The sequence below is a fragment of the Asterias rubens genome, chromosome 3, assembly GCF_902459465.1.
Source record: "Asterias rubens chromosome 3, eAstRub1.3, whole genome shotgun sequence".
Classification (NCBI taxonomy): domain Eukaryota; kingdom Metazoa; phylum Echinodermata; class Asteroidea; order Forcipulatida; family Asteriidae; genus Asterias; species Asterias rubens.
The window spans coordinates 13,381,815-13,406,243 of NC_047064.1; the positions used below are offsets into that span (position 1 = coordinate 13,381,815).

Consider the following 24,429-nt stretch of genomic DNA (forward strand, 5'->3'; position numbering starts at 1 on the left):
TGGAGTAGGTTAATCAACAAGTTTCCTTTTCATAAAGAGGAACGGGTCTAGCGTGGAATTCCTTGTTTCTGTAACTGCAGATTCTTTGCTAATGGTGGGCAGACCCATGACATGGAGTAGGTTAATCAACAATTTTCCTTTTCATAAAGAGGAACGGGTCTAGCGTGGAATTCCCTGTTTCTGTAACTGCAGATTCTTTGCTAATGGTGGGCAGACCCATGACATGGAGTAGGTTAATCAACAAGTTTCCTTTTCATAAAGAGGAACGGGTCTAGCGTGGAATTCCTTGTTTCTGTAACTGCAGATTCTTTGCTAATGGTGGGCAGACCCATGACATGGAGTAGGTTAATCAACAAGTTTCCTTTTCATAAAGAGGAACGGGTCTAGCGTGGAATTCCCTGTTTCTGTAACTGCAGATTCTTTGCTAATGGTGGGCAGACCCATGACATGGAGTAGGTTAATCAACAAGTTTCCTTTTCAGAAAGAGGAACGGGTCCTCTAATTGTACATTTGTATATTTTTATGTACAGTTTAAGTCTTTTTATTCTTCTTTGAGATTAATTCACAGATCAGTGAATAGAATACGTATTATACAGTATAAAATAGCATATTATGTAGATAAAGAATGAGATGAAATTTAATTGAGGGTTTAAAAGATGGATTGCACATGATGTCATTGATCACCCTTTTTGATGAAACGTGCATGCATGAAAGGCTATCAGTGTCTGAGAGTTTTGCGTACACGTGGCACTTTTCCTCCATTGTTCATCATCAATAATGGCGGTGGATGACCCTTTGTTTGATCCATCTATGGACAGAGCCGTATTTAAAAGAGCTGCTTAGCTGCCAATTTTGTGCTTACTGCTCGATTTCCATTTCATAGGGATGCTAACCGTAGGCACACGAAAAGGCATGCTAACCTTCCAGTGCTTACTGCATGAAAATAAATGACGTCACAATGCAATACATGGTGAACGCGCAATATGGCTGCCTAATTTTTCTGCTTACCTGTGAAATACGCTTGCACCTTAGCAAATTTTTCTGCTACAGTAAGCATGAACATTTGCTTATCGTTAAGCAGCGCTTTTTAAGCGCTGCTTAATGGCACCTTCTACCTGGAACATCGAAGAGCATAAGAAAAGCAAAAAGAATTTTCGTGGAGCAAACATCCTGCGAATAGTGCAAGATTGATTGATTGAAGCAGCGCTATGAAATTGGGCCAAGGAGGGTATTTGAATAGTAGACACCTATGGCTGTCATCTGAAATACAGAGAAATTTGTTTGTATGTAAATAATAGATATTTGTAACCATTGAATTTTTACAAGAACAACCATGATGAAGTGTCAGATTCGAGACCTCCCTTACAATCAGAAGTTTGGGGTAAGTTTGTTTGTGTGGATGCATTTTATCCATCTATTGTCGGAAATTTGGCTGAGTTGACATTTTGAATTATCTGGAGAATGAAAGTAGTATCTTGTAGCGCCATCATTTTTAGCTAGAATAATACAATGCCCCAGCAAGCTTTGGTAACATTATATTTATTTACTTTGCTTTACGACTTATTCAGATGCCTTAGTTTGCATAATTATAAATTTGTATATAATTACACAGAATTTGTACTTATTGTTGTACTTGTTTGAGTTTTTTCTCGGTTTTTTTTTTCAATGTGTAATGGTTGGAACCGATATGTTTTGTACATTTTAAAACTTGGTATTTGATGATTTGAAAGGGAATTTTATAATTTCTAAGTTACATTGAAGTGTGATGTCACACGTTTACAACAAAGCCATATTTTGTCGTCAAATTGTGCACAGTTACATTCCTTGAGGATCGCAGTTAATATGATAGAATTTAGAAATTTACATTGGCATAACTTGGTGTGGGTAGGTCAGTTGTTGTGGGGAAATCAAAAGGAAACAAGTTATATCCTCGCATTCTATTCTAAAGTTGAAAAGAAGTATTTTTTTTATATTTTTTTTATAAATAACTCTTCTGTGAATTTTACACAAAATTAAGACTAGTCTTATCTTGATTTAGGACGAGAACTTAGAACTAAATAGACCCCTGGTCCTCAAAGTAATGAATACTGTTTGGCTGATGCATACAATCTATGGTCTAGTATTAATGAACAGTATTTATATTTGTCCAGCACTTTACGGATATGGTTTATTGTGGTAAATTACAAGGCTAAGGTCCCCCCCGCAACCAAATACAAATGTATATTTATACGCACCGGTTTGAAATAAAGCACATCTCAGAACTTATTTGTGAAAAATTTGTAACATGAAGATACAGTGGTTTACCCAGGTTGTAGACAAATTATTTATTTATTTTTTAATAGTTAGTAACAATTAATAGGCCCTGTGGTTTAATATAAATAGTTTATGCAATAGCAAGCATGGCATTTTATTATACGATGGTGTATAGGCTAGTATTAGTGATAACACAACGGTATAATTATTATGATTGAAAACAAATTATTTTGATTGTTTACTGTACATTCATGCTGCTATGCAAATGTTAATTATAGCTAAATTAATTATGATGACTCTGTCGTGTTTATATTGTGAAAAGTATAGATCTTATTCAGACAATAGACAATCGTACTCGGAGGAAGAAATCAATAAAAAAGTATTTTTAAAATTCTCTGTACGGGCAGATTTTTTTAGTTGTTAAAGGTACTAGACACTTACGGTAAATGTTAGCATAACAAAATTCCTTGGGAACGAGTAATGGAGAGCTGTTGATAGTTTAAAACATTGTGAGAAAAGGCTCCCCCTGAAGTTGTTGAGAAAGAAGTAATGTCTCAGTAAAATATGTTAATTTATTTCGAGACTTCAGCTGAGGTCTCGATTTCTAGCATCTGAAAGCACACAACTTCTTCCATTATTCTCTCGCAACTTCGATGATCATGATTCAGTTCATACTTTCACATGTTTGTTTGTTGTTGCATTATGTTGAGATACACCAAGTGGGAGATGACTGGTCGTTGACAATTACCAAAGGTATCCAGTGCCTATAATCAGTTCGATTATTAGCTGCTTTGGCCTTTATTGGTCCCTATGTGTCCCTTATTTTGGCGCACGCGTCTAAATGAACCCCATAAAAAAAACCAGATTTTACCCAGGTTGTTTTCCCCAGATGGGCCCAATAAATATGTATACAACGGGTTCATATGGGTCGACCCATATGGGACCCATATGAATCTTGGGTGCAGGGTCGGTTGGGCCTATGCGGGTTACCCCATGAGGGCCACGGTTTGACGATGGGTCCAATTTGCGATCCATCGTGTTACTTGGGGTAGTTTATTTTGGAAATGTCGCAACATAACAAATATTTTTAAGGGTGAATTTAACATTAAAACAATGTAATATAGGTTTTCCCGGCCATTTTCAGCAAACCAATCAATTTCATTAACATGCATTTAAATTCACGCATTTCCCCCTAATCCTCTCAAACTATTTTTTTGTATCTCTTGATGCATCCAATTTCGTTTTCGTGCACACACTTTGAAATGAAAACAATTTTTTGTTTAAGCCGTGAGATTTTGTTGCACTGGTATTTATTTTGCTGTCTTTGTTTCTGATAATGTCAAAAAGCTTAAAATTATAAGGGGTCGTTTTGTTTAAAGGGTGTTTTTTTCTTTCATTATTATCTCGCAACTTCGATGATCGATTGAGCTCAAATTTTCACAGGTTTGTTTATTTTATGCATGGCGCTGAGGTACAGCAAGTGAGAAGACTGGTCTTTGACCACTATCAATAGTGTCCAGTGTCTTTAAAGCGATTAAATCGGCCTTTTGTTTCAACAACGTGTGGAAAGTCAAGTTTTGTTAATATTTTAATATCAAATGGAACAATGATTGGTAGACAGGAGAGTATAAACTTGAAACAATTTCCTTGTGAAAACAAAGCGAGACCGCATGCAGTGTTTACTATCGTTCGATCTACTTTCAGGAATGGAGAGAAGCACAGAAAAGAGAGGGAAACCAGAAAAGCATTCGGCTAGCTGAAAAGTCAAAAAGTGGATTAAACTAAAATGTTTATGGCAACCCACGCTCCTTCAGGAAACCTGATAAGCATGATAATGCCCATTTTTGGACCGTCGGTGAAACAAGCAGGGAGCTGAAAAATAGATAGGCCCTACAACGATTTTCACTCCATTTTTCGGAGGCAGAAAAGTGGAAAAGGGCATCAGGAAACAACGTTCTTTCGGCTTTTCTGATAGTAGAAAAGTACTGTCCACTTATTCTCTACCCGCAAGGGTTAACAAGCCTCGATGGTCAGAACATGGTCAGATGTTCACTGAGTGGTTGGTACGGTCGAAGCTAACAATGATACCCGCCAATAGAGGGCGCTGTTTACAGAGTTGAATCAATTAAACATGACTTCTCCCTAGAATCACCGAATTATTATGTGACAAAACTTACAGTTACACTGCGAGTAAAAGCTATTTGCTTCTTCAGTTTACTATAAAAGGCAGTGGTGGTGTGCACGATTCGGGGTTGTTTAATTTTAACAACAAACACAAAAAATGGCTGAAGCAGTAAGACCACGCAAAAAACATAGAAAAAAGGTAAGAATATTTTTTTTTAAGGAACTCGCCAGTGCATCAGATCCCGTGTTATTGTGAAATGACAAACTGAAACGGGGGTTCCCCGAATGAATTCAATTATCGCAATGTGACACAACATTTCAAATTGATCAATCCATGTATAATTTGTATCAAATAAAAGACCACAATAAGAGCATCATTCTGTTACGAATTACTTGTTTCCTGGTTAAATATTGAATGTGTTACTGAGTGTTAGTGTTAACTGTTACTGTATCGTAGGAGGTCCTGTTTTCGAGGTGTCCCTAAAATCGTGGCAAATCTTTTACCTCTCTGTGCGCGATGTAAACCGTCCCTGGAAAACATTTTGTGGTTTTATTTGCCAAGCAAAGAGTCTCCTCTCCCTTGACCAAAACTTAGAAACACATTAGGCTCCACTGGCTGTTTGCACAATTGTAAAATGCAAAACGTTTGGTATTTTAGGCATTTCTACTACAAATACAAGGTACAAAAATATGTCATAATGTTGAGGCCATAAACAAATATTTGCCCTCCCAAAAAAGTTTCATCAAACACTATTTCAATTCACAATTCATGATGATCAAATCATGTGACTGAATATTTTGCTGAGCATTCTGAAAAAAAATACAGAGGCTTAAAGAAGCCATGTGCCTTATATCATTTTCTAATCTAATATTTTTTGAGATTTTTATTTGTTAACCCTCATATCAATATTATTATTAATATTAAAATTTAAACATCAGCTTGTTGATTCAATTATCAAAGTTTATTTATACGCTTTATTATAATTTTTAAGAGAAAAAAAGGGAAAAAAACTAAATATAAATCATATTTTAAAGCCAATAATTATTCACATTTTTTATTAAATTATTTATTTTTGTTATTTTACAAAAATCAAAAAATAATTAATGGTAAAAAAAAAGGATGCGGCCTCAAAAAAGGATGTGGGCGGGGACGATCAACTGGTATATATTTTTTTTTGGCCTTTTATATGGTTATGATGTTTTTAGTTTGAAAATTATGAACGATGAGTGAGCGAAGGATCCTATCACCATTAAATCTGGGCAGAAACTTATATAAAGTTTATTTTCTTTGTAATAAATAAATAATATTTTAAAAGCAATTGTCAGTCACCTTTGTTTTTTATCATTAATTTACTGACTTTGACTGCTTTTCTTTTGAATGTAACCTAATTCAAGCTTCACGTATACTACGCCTCTATTAATATTCATGCTTGACGTCATTACTCTTACTCGAAATGAGGCTATAGGCGCACATCCGCCACCACTTGCAGTGGGTGCGCCTATGGCCCTGTTTTGGGCTAGAATTATGACGTACTCATGCATAAATATTTAGACAGGCGTATCCTCCCCTGTCCTGTTTTCACAGTAAACAGGTCGGAAAAAAACCCCAACAATATAAATGAAAAGATGGGGATCGGAGGTAATACCAAATAGGCCTAACTATTAAAGTTACAATGTCATGAGGTATGTTGTTGAGTAAGCCGACGACGGAAGGAATGCAACTGTTTCTATTTTAGTCCTACATTTTGTGAGGGCAGCACATTTTGTTGGCATTACACAACTTGTTGCTTCTCTTTGCTAAAAAGGTAGTTTTTGATTTGTTTATTTACTACAGAAGGAGGGAAGAAGTAGCAAACATCAATCTGATGACAGAACATCTCAATTGCTCCAAGATGATGAAGATACTGAAGAAACCAAAAAGGAGTCACATGGCGCTCAAGGATGTGCCAAGCCCAATGCTGAGGAGACCCTAGAACCTGTCAAGAACCAAGACAAAGCTGATGCAAACACTCCCCCCTCTGAAGATGTCTGTGGGAAAGATCAAACCGAAGGCAGCTTCTTAGATCGGCCTGAAACTAAACAAGAGAAAGAACTTTCCAGAGTTAGGAAGTTTGATGAAGACACTACCGAATCTGGAGGAGCTTCTCCAACAAATATTGCTGAAGTGAAAGCCGCTGATGAGCAATACCCTGAAGGAGAAGTCCTTAAAGAAGCTAAAATAAAAGAAGAAGAAAATGTAGGTGATGTCAACGGGGAGAAGGGGTGTTCTAGTGGCACCAGTCTAGAGAGAGATTTAGACGAGAGACCAAATGAAAGTAGCGAACAGAATCCAAATTCGTGTTTAGTTCCCGAGGAAGATGGACAAGGAGAGATTAAAGAAGAAAGACATTTTATCGAAGGTAGTGAAATGGATGATAATGCAGAGGGCGAAACTGACACGTCTAAGGAAGCCAAAGATCTTAGAACAGATACATCTCCCGATAGTAACATTCTTGCTGTCTCCGATACCATCAGAGATGAAGACTTTGAAATATTAGAGGAGGATGAGAATCCGATCGCCTCAGCACCGCCCGACTTGGAAACAAGTGGTGAAACCACAGAACTTCCAATTAAAATAACAGCTGAACCATACTCTGAAAACACCCGCAATAAAGATAAGATTGTAGATGGTGAAGGAGCCACAGATGAGTCACAGGAGCAACTTCCAAAAGCCAACGCCCCTCCTGTGCAAAATGAAGGTGCAACTGGACAAGACTTGGTGTCCCAAGCTACACTTGCAAAAGACCTAACGCAAAGCCAGCTTGGGGAAGCAACTGCCGTCCCTGTATACGCAGAGCATTACGGACAGATAGCGAATCTGAGTGAAGAGCTCGTAGTTACCGAGAGCTCAAGTCAGATTCTGTCTCAACAGGCATTGTCGACACCATTTGAGCATTTGAGTCCAGGGACGGCGACAAAAAGTAATGAGGATGTATTGCGTACTGAGACCAGTGGAGGCAGTCTGGTATCACAGCAGGAGGGAGAGACAGTACAGCCCATGACGGTGGATGAGCTGGAAATATTCTACCATAACCCAAAGCTGAAGCAGCAAGAACAATTTGTGGAACGATTTGCCCAGGTAACAGACAAAATGTCTACGTAATAGTTCTCCTTCTTAAGGCAAGCAGAGTTATAAAAATAATGTTCAAAAAGTCATAACCAAACAGGCTCTTTTCACGAGCCAACACTCCCTCAAAAGAGAATTATTACATGATTTTATCTGCAGGTTGACTATTATTTATAGTTAATTATTATTCCTCACACCACGCAAAGCTTCAAACATCACTTACAATAATTTTTGCATAAATTAGGAGTTTTACAGTTACAGAATTTGTTTAAGTGACTTGTATCAAAGCAATAAAAAATGAAAGGTTCTGAGTAAAAAAAAACCTATTGTTGACCATCATTCCAGACAATTTCAAAACTTACAATACTACTTTTTTTGAAAGAAGTTAAGAGTTTTGACAACTCAATATGTTTTATAAAACTTTTGCGAAGTTTGAAATTTCTCTTTGTTCCCAACATTGAATTTTTATAAAAAGTACAGTGTTGTTCAAAGGCTATTTTGTGTGTGAGAGGATTGTTATTAATTTTTCCAGTAATAACAAGATTTATATTAAGATTTATTAGATGCCAAATATTAATTTGGGGTTTACCCTCACACTTTGAGTGTTAGCACTGTGTAATCAGTACTTTCCAGAGTTCTGTGACAAAATCACAAGCATATTACCCAGGTGGGGTTCGAACCAACAACCTTTGCATTATAAAGCAGTGTCTTACTACAACCAGACCACCGAGATTGCCCGGTAGCTAAAGGCAATTTTAATCCTATATTTTAGCAGCGAGTACGCAACAACACTGCTCTAGAATGCAACAGTCATGGGTTCGAATCCGACCCATGTAATATGCTTGTGATTTTGTTCACAGAACTCGGGAGAATACACACTGAGTACACAGTGCTAACACATCGGTGTAAGGATAAAACCAAAATGAACTACAAGATTGTTTTTCTGAAATTCTTGTACCTGTAGCTTTGCAACATCGAGCGACATGAATTTTATGAGTTGGTGATAAACTACTTCAAGGCTCGGAATAACATGCTCGCCATCAGAGCTGATATAGACAGCTTACATCATGAGTACACATCCCTCAAAGAGCGACTGTGGACCATCAAAGATACACACGTACTCGCCAAGGTAAGGGATTGTTACAAAAGTCAGAACGCTAAGAAACGTCAGCCCAAATCAGCAAAATTCAAAGCAAGCTTACTACTAAGATAAGCTACGGCTAGCTTTAATTAGACAATGTGAACATATTTCAATTTAATGTGAAATACTCGTATTCATCATTTTCTAGGGTATGTGCGCCGACAACGTCGTCGTGAAGGAGAACTTTGTCTTCCAGACAGTGCATTTTAATCAGGACGTTCACCGCGACTTGGAGAGGCACATGAAGTACACTCGCTCCAATTACCACGACACGTTTGCTCTGTGCTCGTACACGGCCCAGCTCTCCAAGCTGCAGATTGAGTCTTACATCCACCAGTTGTATTTACGGAATCCCCTACTCATGGATGTCGCCCAGGATGGTCCAGTCACAGGTACGTGTCTACATAAGTAATAATAGTACAAGTAATTAGCACTTTTCACTATAACGTCTCAATGCAATTTACATAAGTGCCCTTTTCATTGGTCTCATGTGTTGTGTAACGCATGTAAAACAACCCAGTGCACTTATCGAAAACAGAAGGGGTTCGCCCCGGTGTTCGAGGCTGTGGCTGCTGTACGCGCCGTAAAGGTGCTAAGTAGTTGGGTCTCAGAATCCACCACTGCAATAACCTATCTTTCTTAAAGATTGGATATACTCAGCGCCATTAGTACCTTGTTTGGTAGATACCTGCGCTTTAAGACTTTGATATTATTATATCCTTTCAGCTCATTTGTCTCCATTGAGTTCAGAGAGGGAATCTCAAATGGCCAAACTCAGGGACTGTATCTCCGTCTTATTCTGCTTCCAAAGACGGCCGGTCAATGATGTGGAGTTCTTGAAGACATCAAGAAGTTGGCTTGGTAGAATGGTAAGAACCATATTATAAGTTATCACAGTAGCGCAAGTTGAACACGGAAGAATCTAAAGTGATTCTGCGTCAAGAGTTGAAAATGGGACACAGAGGCACTATGTTATTTTGTGTTCAACGAGTGTGCATGTGAAAACGACTTTACACATGTATCTGTAATAATCTTTTATCATACTTCATGTTATTGTTATAGCGCCACCATGTGTTCAGACTTGGCGCATGACACAGGTATGATAGTGCTTGTTGAATAAAGGTAGCCGTCCTGAGTTTATACCAAATGCACATTGTCTCCCACTATTACAATTCTTACAGTACCTATTCCTCGTTTGGAAAACTACCTTTAATCGTAACTGTACTTTGTCATGGTGCTCAAGAGAATATATCAACGTTTGTTTGTTTTTTGCCTAACACCGATATATTACAATCACTTTATATACTAAAGATGCAAGCAACGTTGTCATTTCTTCTACATCTACATCTATGCTAATTCTCGTCAAAGCCTGTTTAGCAACTGGACAAGGGGAGAGAAGACAATGAAGAAGTTTCAGTTTTAGATGTGGGAGGAAAACCCCTAGAGAATTGTTCCAGGGGAAGACCCACGCAGTCAAGTAGGGACTGAAAAAAACCTGATCCATTTAGTGCCCCAGGTGGGATTCGAACCTGGATCCCAGAGTTGGAATGCGAAGCAAGATACCACTACACTATTGCTGGGCGGCTAGTGCGACTGTGTTCTAGTTTAGACTATTGAGTACTTAACCGCGTTGTGACTACCATTTTACTCGGATAATCGTGCTGCCACGACTATTTCAAAAATAATCGCAACTACCGTTTTAGTGCACCAATTGTGTCACTCACGACAACATAATTAACTACGCAACCACGAGCACCCCTTCATGTGCCGGATACATCTATGCGACAAGGAAATTATATAAACACGACAGTCATCGGGAACCTACCGTTCTTAGGAATACCACAAAAACATCTTGCAAATGAGGATGTACAACACATTTTTACCATGTAAGAATTCAATTTCTGTTAATGTGTTGTCTACACTGCACTTCAAAGCCTTTTATACATACTTGTAGCGCTGGCCCCAAAATATGGATAAGTTTTCCCCTTTTTCCACGACCTTCTCACAATTTTTTTCTTCTGCACATCGCTCACATGCCTGATTATGCCGCGATGATCTGTGGATTAAAATTGAGTTGCGACTAGTGTCTTAGACGCGATCAATTGAGGCCCGAATAGACAATTAGTAAATTTCACTCGTCGCCCAGCACTACACTAAACACCAAACTAACAGCCTCCTTATGCTTTTATTTTTTGCTCTAACAGGTTGCAACCTTCCTCAGATTAGCTACACTTGAGGATCATCTGTTTCTGCTGAACCACATACTGCGGTCCCCTGCAGGTATCGATGAATGGGCAGTGAGCTACCTCCAGATAGCTTGTCCATCTCATCCATCACAACGAGGGGAGAGCAGCGAAAGGTGGCCGTACTCTCTCGGCAGCCCTGTATTGGATCACTTTGTCAATATGCTTGCCTTCTTCATGAGGCCCATCAAGTTAGTCTTTTTAAAGGGTTTTTGATGTTTTTTGTAGATCAGGTTTTTGGCCATGACATGAATCCCTACTCACAGTTAATGAAGATGTATGTTATCTAATTTACCTGTCGAAATTCCAGCTTCATTAGTTGTCAAGTTATTGAGAAAAAAGAAATAAAAATCACAGAGCAATGTTTTCAGGAGGATCGCGTATATACCAGAACTGGTAAATACCTTATACATGTTAAAATAATGATCATCTCCTGAAATGAAAATCCTTTTTAAGACATTGTTTTTTCTCACTTCTCAAAAACTAAAGCACCTCAGTGAGTAATATTTTCTACCATCATTATCTTCAGACCGTGTTAGTTTAAAGCCATTGGACCCTTTCGGTACAGAAAAAAAAAAAAAGTTCACAGATTTACAAATAACTTACAGGGTTTACAAGGTAGTGGTGAAAGACTTCCCTTGAAATATTATTCCATGAAATGCTTTACTTTTTGAGAAAACAGTAAAACAATATCAATTCTCGTTAGCGAGAATTACGGATTTATTTTAAACACATGTCATGACACGGCGAAACGCGCGGATACACGGGTGGGTTTTCACGTTATTTTCTCCCGACTCCTTTGACCGATTGAGCCTAAATTTTCACAGGTTTGTTATTTGATATAGAAGTTGTGATACACGAAGTGTGGGCCTTGGACAACACTGTTTACCGAAAGGGTCCAGTGGCTTTAATGTAAATCTGTGGACATTGTTTTTTCGTGTCGTACAAAAAGTACCCTGACCCCTTTAAGATTAACACGTGCTGTTAAATCCAGGTACAGGTCAGAGTTTCTGGCCAAGATCAAGAAGTCTGTGACTCCAAACCCATCTGAGAAACCAGGCCCTTTCAACTGGACGTTACTGGATGAAGACGGAGAAGAGGTGGGTTGGAGATCATTGTGACTCGTAGCTGACTGTTTAAATTTCAAATTAAATTGTTACATTTATAACAAACTATTTTCTCAAATTGTCATGCCACAATAACAGATAGGGAAAATTTATTGGTCGAGAAAACATTCTGTGTGATGACGCACAGCGCAGAGGGTAACATAATTTTATTTTAAACAGTGTACATTATACCCCGTTCACACAGCGCTACGACCTTAAGAAGATGATGCCAATCACACCGATCTCAAAAAATTATCAAGTCGGGGTATAATCGCCGTCAAAATCCAGCAATTTGTCAAATTGAACACTGCGCCCTACATTACTGCATCTTCGTAAAAAGCTGCCACTATGATTACTGACTACTACACCATGACCAATGCCGACCAAGCGGTTTTCTACTTCAAAATGGTTGCCGATGCTACCATGCTGCTTGTATGATAATGGCGTTCCCACAATGATTTTGCCCTGCCTATTGATGGCCACGACCCAGCTACGATTATTTTGAACATGTTCAAAATAAGCGAGGGGAGAGCTTGCAGCTTCCCAACCTTCCCGATCCCACACCGACCAAACCACCCTCGTGGAGATCCTCCCACGTTTGGCCCACGATTGGTCCGCGATTCGTCACGCTCTCGGCCACTTTTCCATCATAGTAGAAGCGGCGTACATGTACATGTGTGAACGGGGTTTTATCGTCCCCACTGTTGGTCGATTTTAAACGTTTTGTACAATTAGAAACAGCCCTGGGTTCAAGGGAATAATGAAGATTTATTTTTATTTGATCAACTGTTTGTCTGTTATATGAAATAGGCCTACCCCACTGTAATAATGTTTGAAGATGACAACAAAATGTGTCCTTAGAAATGGAATATGTTACCATGGTATAAGAAAACACCTGTTGCCACTGTGTTGTGGTCCATAGGTTTTGTCACCCTCAGGGGGAAATAGCAGCCTCGACATCACCTCAGATGCCATTTTCCCCCCCCCCCCCTTAATAATAATAATAATAATAATATACATGTAAAAGAATGTAATGCATGCATATCCACCCTGCTTGGTGTTCAAGGCGCAGTAAAACTCAAATCCTAAACGAAAGAAAAAACAGACATATCAAAATTAGTCCTTGAAAACCTGTGACATGTATTAAATTTTGAGAAAAGATTTGAACGTTGTGGTACAAAGACAAGATCTAAGATTAAATGGTAGAGAGTTCCAGATGCGTGGCGCAGCTGAAGAAAAAGACCTGTCACCCCAGGAGTGTCGAGGCTTGGGTTCAATGAGGAGAACCATGAAACTTGATCAAAGATTTCTTGATAGCGTGTAAACTTGAATTAGTTCTGAGATAAAGTGGGGAGCCTTGCATCCATGTAGAAAAAGCCTTTGATCCGCGCTGTGTCTTTAATTAGGCACTCTTTTGACACTTTTCTTTGTATAAACTTCTTTGTTTCGGTTTCTTTTCCTCTCCAGCGCCTCGGATTAGTCGTCTAGATAGATGGCGCTATATAAATGCTTATTTATTATTATTTATTATTTATTATTTTTGATTGAACTTGGTTCCACAGGATGAGGATACTGATAACACCTTACTGAACGAGAACGACCTGGTCGCCATTTTGGCTCAGTATCCATTTGATAAAATGTTCAAATACGTCCTGCAGATGACGGACTCGGGTAAGTCTTTTTTCAAATGAACGGGCTTATTAATCACTCTAACGCCACTTGACGCCTTTTCTCAACAAAAACTTTCTAAACTGAGTCAAAAAGGAAAAGTTTTTGAAAATCCTGTTTTGTTTGGTCATCCATATTGGTTGGTAATAATAAAAGTCCCTCAGACCTCGGACAATCCATTGTCTAGCATGGGCAGGCATGCACCTACCATGCTATGCTTTGCTTCCCCTGTAGACACAGGGAGTGGAGTGCATCTATCATTCACAACCATGAGCAAACTCGGGTGCTAACCTGTAGTCTATTTGCCATGTGCCTTATGCATGCATGGTTTATGTTTCACTCGAACCATATAGCTGATTGGTTCAGCAAAGTATGGCAACAACAAAGTGACAATGTATTGAACGGGAACAAATATATACATGTATGTCAATTATTTTCCTAATTGAACTATTTCATCAGCAAAAACCTACCTATTATTGTTAAAGGTTTGCTACAAAACATTTGCTGGCAGTGTAAGCACTTAATGTAATCCACTACATACATAAACTGATAAACCTGGTTTGAGAGCACTCAGCCAACTTGGTCACAAGAAAATAGTAAAAAACCAATTACACATTTTGCATGACATCGATGCAAAAAAAATGAATAAAACGCTCACTGAGCGATAAACTCCAAATGCGGAACTATTGCACATATAAAGGACAGTTCAGGAACAGAGCTTAAAGAATCCACCTGGTGAACATCAGATATTAAAAGTAATGCTTTTTCTTGGCGTTTCGATATAGATGGAGAGTCCTCATACTCTGTGGAGCGTGTTGGGAGCCATCATATCATGCAGTTGATAGCCTTTGCCTCAAGCCTGATCCAGGTTCTACATCAAGGGGTGCAGACGTTCAACAGGTCACGCTATCGGCAGTTTGTCAAGCGGATTGGAAGACTAATCAGGTACAAAAACAAAATCAAATTCTTGTCCAAATATCACCATTGTATAATGTTTTGTGTTGTTTTTAGTTGTTCAGGGAACCAAGCTAGACTAGGGCGATGTTTGCCCAATAACTCATTCCGCCCGCAGGCAGGATTTTTAACAGTCTTGGGTGCTCCACCACAGAAGGCCTTGTCCTTCTCTGGGATGACACCCTCATTCATACATATTCATTCAATATTGTGTAACTCGGTTGTGTCTATTTTTATTTAGTCTATCACCTTGTATGAGTTGATATCAATTGTTGTATGAATGGAAATAAAATAAACAAACAAACAAACAAAAAAGGATCCCCGGCTGTGTCTCCAATCTTCCCTGTCCTTTATGCAGGCAGCGAACTCTGTTGTGTTCTCTGCCCCAGCATATTTCTCCTAAAAACACCGATATAGCTCAACCTCTGTCTTCCCCTCAGCTTCACCCAATGAGTTGGTTCCCTCGGTACCAGACTGCTTGCAGGCAGCTCAGGGTGCCTGTCTTCCCTGTCCTTTACGCAGGCAGCCAACTCTGTTGTGTTCTCTGCCCCAGCATATTTCTCCTAAGGACACCGATATACTGTACATGTAGCTCAACCTCTGTCTTCCCCTCAGCTTCACCCCATGAGTCGGTTCCCACAGCACCAGACGGCTTGCAGGTACATGTAGCTCAGGATGCCTCCAAAAAGGTCCTACCATGCCAATCCAAGTATGCGATCTTTGTGAGATCCGAGGCAGCATGTGTACCGCACTAGTCCACAATCTCTTCGAAAAGCGTTTGATTGGCTGCATTATGCGCCACAGCACCTTGTCAACTATTACATGGTGCTACAAAGGAATATGTCTCATACTTCAATACGTAGCTCCACATACATGTACCTTGTAGGGAATAATACTGACCCCTTTCATTGCCCTTAGGGGTGTGATAAAGCAGTGTACATATGTATAAGAACTGAGTATTGTTATTATTAACACTCATATCAGGCACACAGTGCAGCAGGTCTCCGATCACTGGCTGAACTACCACAGTTGGCGTCGGGATGTTTGCCACGACGCCGATAATGTTAAGCCGTCCATCGAGCCACTTGAACTGCAGCACAGTCTACATGATCTCCAGGGGGAATTTGACCATTTCTTCTTCAGAGCGACAAGGTGTATCATGTCGGCTCCAAGGTACGTGTCGGCTCCAAACTTGTGTCCCTGGGCAAGACACTGGTGTGCAACAAGGGTGTTTTTTTCTTTCGTTATTCTCGTGCAACTTTGATTACCAATTGAGTCAAAATTTTCACAGATTTGTTATTTTTATACTGTTGTTGGGACACACCAAGTGAAAATACTGGTCTTTGACAATTACCAAGCGTGTCCAGTACCTTTGAACATCACAACCATTGGGAAAAACTGCTAACATGACGTTTGATAAGTTGTACCTTCTATTTTGTTTTCTGTCATTAGCACGTTTGTAACACCCATTTCAGACGGGCGAATAGATTACGAGCAACTCTAGGTCGGTTGGTTTCAGACAGGCGAATTTAACATAGCATTTACATTGGCTCGGCTCATGACAAGATCTGCATAGATCTGAAATTGAGGTGCTCCAGAGCCGCTCCAAACAACTGCAACAGTCAGTCTTTTTACTTCCAGCGCGTCCAGTTGCTCCTAACTGTTTTAGACGTCAAATTTGTTATGTACTTAATTAAGAATTTGGTTGGGCACGACTCTGAAGCGCCCTCTCTGAATTGGGTGTATGATGTGCTCTCATCTACTACTGGTTTGTGTTTGTCCCCTGTAGACTTGGGACGTGGCAGTTCATGACCAACATGCCCTACACTAGTCTATCCTCCGTCATGATGTGGAACCTGCTGTGGTTCCTACATCAGAATGAACACAGCCGGGGAGAACCAACGCCGGGTTCCAACTCAAGAGAAGACGGCTACACCTGGAGCCTTTCTGGTAAGTTTGGAGAATATGTTTGGGGGGAGGACACTTTTTATACCTTTGCCACTTTGTAACCTGGACACTTTGTAACTTATTGGCAGGTTCGGATTGACTTTGGACACATAGTACCTTGGACACTTCATACCTTTTTACAAGACACTTCATACCTTCTTACAAGACACTTCGTACCGTCTAACAAGACACTTTGTACTTCTCACAAGACACTTCGTACCTTCTTACAGGACACTTCAAACCTTCTTACAAGACACTTAGTACCTTCTTACAGGACGCTCCGTACCTTCTTACAAGACACTTCGTACCGTCTAACAAGACACTTTGTACCTTCTCACAAGACACTTCGTACCTTCTTACAGGACACTTCGAACTTTCTTACAAGACACTTGTTACCTTCTTACAGGACGCTCCGTACCTTCTTACAACACACTTCTTACCTTCTCAAAAGATACTTCGTACCTTCTTACAAGATACTTTGTACCTTCTTACAAGACACTTTGAACTTTTTACACGACACTTCATACATGGACATAAAAATATTTTAACTTGAATGTTTACGTATCATATAAAAAAGGAAAAGTGGTCATAATTCATTTATTATGAATGCCCACGGTACGAGTGACCAGTGTCCTGAAGGTATCAAGTTTCCAGGATACGAAGTGGCAAAGGTACGAAATGTCTGACATCCATAATGTATGGGGGAGAGCCTATGTATGAGGGGGCACTGATTGGAACTTGGGAAGCGGCAACCGATTACACAGTTTGCAGGACATCGATTAAAAAAAATTAAAAAAATAAAAACTCCAACGGGAAGTTAGTTTTATTTATTTATTATCAAATATGACATTTCAGACAGAAATATTTCAAGGGATGTTTTCTTCTTATCATCATCATTAGACCGTGTAAGTGTTATGTCAATCTGTGATCTTCCTGATTTGTTTTCTTACAGATTCCGTAATGTTCCTTTACTTGTTTCTTTTATTGATATTAGATCCAGCCAATAAGGATGAGTTTGAGGTCAAACTAATGGACATGCCCATGTCGGAGGTCATCTACCTACTGACGACCTTTGCCAACATGTGCAGTGCTCGGTCAGCGAAAGAGAAATACTTCATAGACTTTGTGGTGGAGGAAATATACGAGGTATGTGTCTTATTTAAACTAGCTAATTTGGGGGAGGGGGCAAATTTTCTTAAGGCACTGGACACGTTTGGTACATTTAATTGTCAAAAACCAGTATTCTCGCTTGGTGTATTCCAATATATGCATCATATAATAAACCTGTGAAAATTTGGGCCCAATTGGTCATCGATTTTGCAAGAGAATAGTGAAAGAAAAAACACCTTTGTTGCATTACTTTGTGTGCTTTCTGATGCGTATTAGAAGGCTTCAGCTGAAGTCCTTTATTATACTCGGACTCCAATAAAATAAACAAGACAAAAATTATTTACATCTACATGTATTCCAAACGAATGACTGTGACGAAGTGAGAGATAAAATTAACAAGCCCGCCAAAACAAAACTTCTGGCGCTTTGCTTGGTTAAAACAACAACAATGTTAGACATCGATTTGCTACATTACCTAAATGTATTACAGCATGACCCAGAAACACAGCTATGAGTTTGGAACTCTGCACTATGCAGCACAGGGAAAACTTAGTGCTTGCATGTATGCATGTGTAAGCTGGGAACATGCCAAGTACAATGAAGGTTGCCCTAGGTATAAGGCCTTTTATCCTTGATGGTGATATAAGGAATTATTGGAGTGAGAAATAGATTACATGCACCTCTCTCTCAAAAACTACATTACTTCAGAGGGAGCCGTACATGTATCTCACAATGTTTTCTACTATCAGCAGCTCTCCACTGCTCCTTACCAAGTCAAATTTTATGCTAACGATTATGTTGAGTCACTTCCAAAAGTGTCCACTAGTGCCTTTAAAGGCAATGGACACAATTGGTAATTACTTAAAATAATTTTTAGCATAAAACTTTACTCGGTAACGAATGATGGGGAGAGGATGATAGTATAAACATTGTGAGAAACGGCTCCCTCTGAAGTGACGTAGTTTTTGAGAAAAGAGTCATTTTCCACGAATTCGATTTTGAGACCTCAGATTTAGAACTTGAGGTCTCGAAATCAAGCATTTTAAAGCACACAACTTCGTGTGACAAGGGTGTTTTTTTTTTACATTATTATCTCGCAACTTCGACGACCGATTGATTTCAAATTTTCACAGGGTTGTTATTTTATGCATATGTTGAGATACACCATGTGAGAAGAGTGGTTTTTGATACATGTAATTACCAATAGTGTCTTTAAAAGATGCATTATTAGGGAAAGATTGTACACAATTTAATGTTTATTTTTTTGTTCCTTTTTAGTTGTCGTACCTAAGAACTCACACCAGAGAATTCTGTTCCAAGATTGGCCGTGAGCTTCTTTCAGCCATAGCAACCACCCATCCCTTCATCATCTCGACACTGCTCCACCAGGTCCAAAAAAGCTCGCAGAATGTTGGCGCTGTAAGTTACATGTAGACTAATTTTTGTAATTTTTATGTTAAGCCCGGTTCATACGTCATGTCAAATGTGAAGGCGAAGCCAATTTCCTTTTTTGATTTGATTGTCAGGTACAATGACGTGCTTGATTAAGAGTTACCACTTCAATTTGAATTCCTATCGAGACAGTTGCTATGTTACATGATTAGCGGCAAACTTTTGCTAGTTGCTTACAAGAAGTTGAACACACATTCATTATTCTGAATGGATGTGTATGACACAATGGTACCTAGGTTTGCTCATGTGCAAAGACTTGCCCCAAACCATTTGACATACCTGTACATGTGTAGCAAATGTCTCTATAGTCTGAGGAATTCAAATGTAAGCGGTACTTTGTGACTAAGCAAGTCACTCTCCGAAAGCTTATTCAAATATAACTTGCAATTGGCTAATTGGAAAACAGTTTACCTTTATAAATTTGATTGTTACTTTGCAGGTGTCGTTGTACCTATTCCGTGGACTACCGCTACATCTATGGCAACCCCTGGAGCGAGACATCATCATGGTGAAAGAGTGGTTGCTTGGATATGATCTTGCCAAGCCAGAGAACCAGCTTGCTCGATTGGTCTTATCTAAGATGAATTGGGGATACAATGAGCAGGTAAATTAGATAAGGACAGGGGACCAGACTAGAAAGCACTGCGTATAAAGTACTTTTTACACATTGGCATAAGTGCAAAGAAATAATAACATTTAACTATTACTTTTAATTTTTCTTCTTCAGGGGGATGCTTTATTTCTTGACCTCCGTTTGCATCGTAACTCAGCCATTTTTATCATCGAAGCCTACATGAAAATTCTTGCAACCAAATCATCTCAAGCCTCAAGGGTAAGTTGAGTTCTGCCCAATTCATGTATTCATACAACACACTCCGCTAAATATGTACATGTACATGTAGCTAAACATATAAGCTCAGTAACCAGGGCCTGATATCATGGAGCTGCGAAGACAGTGGACACTATTGGTAATTGTCAAAGACCAGTTTTCTCACTTGGTGTATCTCAACATATGCATGAAATAATAAACTTGTGAAAGTTGGGGCTCAATCGGTCGTTGAAATTGCGAGATAACTATGAATGAAAAAACACCATTGTCACGCAAAGATGTGTGCCGCATGCTTGATTTCAAGACCTCAAATTCAAATCATCAACCTCTCCCAATCACTTGTTACCAAGTAAGGTTTTATGCCAGTAATTATTTAGAGGTAATTCCCAATAGTGTCCACTGCTTTAACGGTAAGCACACTTTTTTGTAAACGTAGTAGTGTTTGTATAGGTTCAGAGCGACCCCTTGTTTATAAAAAGATAACTGAAGAAGATACAGTGAGAACATTTCTGAAACATTTAGACAATGTTTACTTCGCTGCATGCACCACACAGATGTTAAATACACACAGCTACACTTGTAGCTAAACAAATTTTGACCCCACATCATGATTTTTTGAAGGGTCATACATCATATGTAGTCTTCTCTACACTGTTAGCTTGAGACCTATGGGAACAGTGCTAGTCACTTCTAAGAAACTCATGATTTCATTACCAGAAAATACAATCAATATAATATTTTTGTTTATATAATCAATAAATATTTTCGCAATTTTTGTTCTCCCAGCTGGGTACAGGTCCTTTCTCCTCACAGGAACACACGTTTGATCTCTGGGCGTGGGAACTCGTCGCCAAGTTACGTCTCCACCGGAGTGATCAACCCAGCCAGCCCCTCTTGGCATCAAGAGAGGGCGCTATTGATAGCACATTCGGTGCGCTACCCGATCCTGATACTGACACGACCCTGTATCCGTTGCAGAAAGCACTACAGATGAATGTTGCAATTGGTTGCTATGTGTCCATTGCAATGACGAAAACAGGGCACAGGTTTGTTTAACTTTTATTATCATACATTTTCTGGAAAAGACAGTTATTAACCCTGGGCAACTAGTGTCGAAGTCATGACTATTGATTGCTTAGTCGAGCAGCGACTACCATTTTTAAGCTACTCGTGCCGCCACGACTGCTACAAAAAAGTAGCTACTACTACAAATATAATCGCCACTGCCTGTTTGGTGAACCAATTGAATCGCTCTTCACAACTATCCATGATAATTGCGCTTGCGGCAAACAATATGCTGCAATGTATTGTGGGAATTCAAAACTAGTCGGGACTAGTGTTGAAGTCAGGACTGTTTGAGTCGAGGTTAGTCGAGTAGTAAACTACACTAGTCATCCAGGCCTAACAATTATATTCCAATGCAGACGAACTTTCCAAATCATGATTCTTGGAGAAAACCACTTTGAAGTTAACACTGTTTTTAAAATCATTGTTTTAGAGACTGTTTGCAAATGTACATTTGTAATATTTTACCAAACAAGATGTTGGAGATCTTAAACCCTACAGATTGGTTTTTATCACAATTTTAGGCTGAACTAGACAAATTTACTAGAGCGGAATTTGAACTTGTATCCTCCGGATTAATTCAATTCAATTAAGCTTTGTTAGATCCCAAAAAGGGTAATTCATATACTTGATTACTGTGCCAGCACTCTTCCAACTGAGCTTATTTAGCCCTATGTTGGCGCTCTCCCTATTGTTGTCAATATCTTCGTTCAGTTCCCTTGTGGTTTGGTACTTGATACTTTTAACCTGGTAACTTTAACCAATTAATAATGATTAGTTAAATACAATTGTCTCTTTATCAAAATGTTATGATTGAGGTCTGTTTGCAACGCATGGTGTACAAACAAATAGATAAACACCAGTTCGCTGTTTGTGAAAACTCAAACCTATCTATTCAAACAAAGGCAATTCAATAAAGTTGTTTGTTCATCATGCCAGCATGAAAATCATGACCTCGATTTGCAAACTTAAAAATATTTAAATTTAAAAAATACACAATATATTTAAACAAGACAATAAAATAAACCGCTAAATAAGAAAAAGTTGCAATCGTTATATTATTATAACTAAATAAAATAAGACCCAGTTCAGACAGGCGCTCTAGAGTCGCGCCAAACCAAATTCTGAATTTAGTACATGAAAAGTTTGGCGTCTGAAACAGTAAATAAGCGACTGGACGCGCTAGATGTCGAAACGTTGACTGTTGCAGTCAATCTGAACGACTCTGGAGCACCTTGGTTTCAGACGTCGATCTTGTTATGAGCCGTAAATGTTAGGTTAAGCTCGCCTGTTTAAAACCAACAATTTTTTGGTCGACCTAGATCTGTTTGGTTTGGGTCGACTCTACAATTTACAATGACAATTTCTTTTCCTTTTTTGTATAATTTAGTATTGATAGCTTCATCACCAAAGGGATACCCAACTTGATCACTCTCCTCCAAGCTGGTTGTCAGCGGTTCTGCCTCCCCCTTCTTGCAATGGTTGTGCCCATGTTTCTAGATGAGGATCACCCAGATTACCTGCTAACCAATGAGAAGTGAGTGTTGCTTCCATTTTATCATAGGTGACCTCTAAAACATTGAGGAAACTTGTCACTGTTAACATTACTCACAACTCTTGGCCCATAAATTAGTTTTCCCATGATTCTAGTGACATTTCTAAAGCACCATCTATCTTCAACCAAACTTTTACTAAGTTGCTGGCGGAAAAAATTAAGAAAAGTATACCTTGTAAGGGCACTAGGCACCTTTGGTAACTGTCAAAGACCAGTACTCTCACTTGTTGTATCCCAACAAATGCACAAAATAACAAACCTGTGAAAATTTGAGCTCAATTAGTCGTCGGAGTTGCGAGATAATAATGAAAGAATAAACACCCTTGTCACACGAAACTGTGTGCTTTCAGATGCTTGATATCAAGACCTAAAAAATCTAAATCTGAGGTCTCAAAATCAAATTTGTAGAAGGTTAATTCTTTCTTGAAAAACTATGTTACTTCAGAGGGAGTCGTTTTTCACAATGTTTTATACTAACAACAGCTCCCCATTACTTGTTACCAAGTAGGGTTTTATTTTGAGTAATTACAAATAGTGTCCACTGCCTTAACAACAGGTATCTTACTCTCTCTACTCAACATCCAGGTTTCTTGCCATTGTTCATCGTATCCTGCAAGCCGACCATCAGAGCAATCGATCCTCATCAACTGGAAGTAATATATTCCCTGGGAATACAACGTCACTCTTCGCCGGCATGGTCTTGGTATGTGGTTGCAAAAGTAACCCTTGTGTATGAAACACGTCATCATTAGGGGATCCTCCTTGCATTTTGTTAAGCATCAAACTTGTTTCTGGCTCTGGCTTCAAATGTTTGGATCCACAGTGGGTGATTTTGTTCACTTTATATGTTAGTTCTCATGTGAAGGGTGTCGTGGCTGAGCGGATAAGAGTCCCTGCCACCACACTTGTGTCCTTGAACAAGAAAAATGATTGCTTCTCTTCACCCCGGGGTATAAATGGGTATCTGCAAGGGTAGAGGTTGGTATTGTGTATGATAAAGCCTTTGTAGCGCTATACGGTCACCCGAGTTGTATAGTCCCCTGGGACCAGAGAAAGATTAACTGAATATGATTGGCCCGGTAACCAGTGGTCCATTTCACAAAGAGTTAGGAAGAGTCCTAACTTAGGATTAGTTCTAAGGGAAACTAAAAACTTAAGGCTAGTCCTAACTTAGGTTAAGTAACTCGTCCTACATGTAACTTCAGATAGTCTTAACTCTTTGTGAAATCCACCCCAGGGTACTGATGTAAAGTGCATTGAGATGGTTATTGTGGAATGCGCTATACATGAATAAGAACAAGTTATTATCTGACTTTTTTTTAATTGCAGACCCAGCTGCAGAGATCCCTGGCCCCAGGGACCGGAGCCCTTCAAGCGGAGTCCGTGCTAGAGTTCTGGTACAGGCTTCTGACTGCTCGCAGTGGATGGCACTTGGATCAGGATGTGTGTTACATCTTAGATGAGGTCTTATCGGCAATATTCTGTAACAAAGGTGGATGCGCCGTGGCAGAGAAAGTCTTACTGGAGAGTTACAAGGTAATGGAAGTATTTATACTACATGTAGGTTCTTTTATTAAAGCACTTTATCAAACCCAAAAGGGGCAGATCAAAGCGCTCAGTATTTGTTTCTGTAAGGTACAGTATGTGGAGCTGCATTATGCTTGTAAGTATGATACCTATTCGTAATGTAATGGTTGGCAAGGTTCTGTGGTTCGAGATACTGTCACTCAAACCAGGAACACTGGGGTGTACCTCTTTTCTTTTAGATAAGTGCACTGGGTTCTTTTACATAACACAACACACAGGACCAACAAAGGACGAAGCATCATGGTAAAGTGTCTTGCTGAAGGACACCACTGGGCTTCAAACCCACACT

The 24,429-nt window shown here is 39.2% G+C and overlaps 1 protein-coding gene across 2 annotated transcripts in view; it reads left to right on the forward strand.

Moving 5' to 3' along the window:
• The first annotated feature begins 4,323 nt into the window (after positions 1-4,323).
• LOC117287915 (ectopic P granules protein 5 homolog) overlaps positions 4,324-24,429 on the forward strand; it is a 58,425-nt gene continuing 38,319 nt past the window's right edge. For both annotated transcript variants that reach the window (XM_033768539.1, XM_033768540.1), the window contains exons 1-19: positions 4,324-4,576; positions 6,212-7,495; positions 8,448-8,612; positions 8,773-9,016; positions 9,351-9,493; positions 10,829-11,058; positions 11,862-11,967; positions 13,536-13,644; positions 14,427-14,586; positions 15,580-15,768; positions 16,385-16,545; positions 17,537-17,688; positions 18,931-19,071; positions 19,544-19,708; positions 19,832-19,936; positions 20,720-20,979; positions 22,389-22,535; positions 23,139-23,256; positions 23,883-24,089. In XM_033768539.1, coding sequence (XP_033624430.1) covers positions 4,535-4,576; positions 6,212-7,495; positions 8,448-8,612; positions 8,773-9,016; positions 9,351-9,493; positions 10,829-11,058; positions 11,862-11,967; positions 13,536-13,644; positions 14,427-14,586; positions 15,580-15,768; positions 16,385-16,545; positions 17,537-17,688; positions 18,931-19,071; positions 19,544-19,708; positions 19,832-19,936; positions 20,720-20,979; positions 22,389-22,535; positions 23,139-23,256; positions 23,883-24,089 — 4,128 coding nt within the window. In that variant the 5' untranslated portion in view covers positions 4,324-4,534. The remainder of the gene's footprint in view (positions 4,577-6,211; positions 7,496-8,447; positions 8,613-8,772; positions 9,017-9,350; positions 9,494-10,828; positions 11,059-11,861; positions 11,968-13,535; positions 13,645-14,426; positions 14,587-15,579; positions 15,769-16,384; positions 16,546-17,536; positions 17,689-18,930; positions 19,072-19,543; positions 19,709-19,831; positions 19,937-20,719; positions 20,980-22,388; positions 22,536-23,138; positions 23,257-23,882; positions 24,090-24,429) is intronic.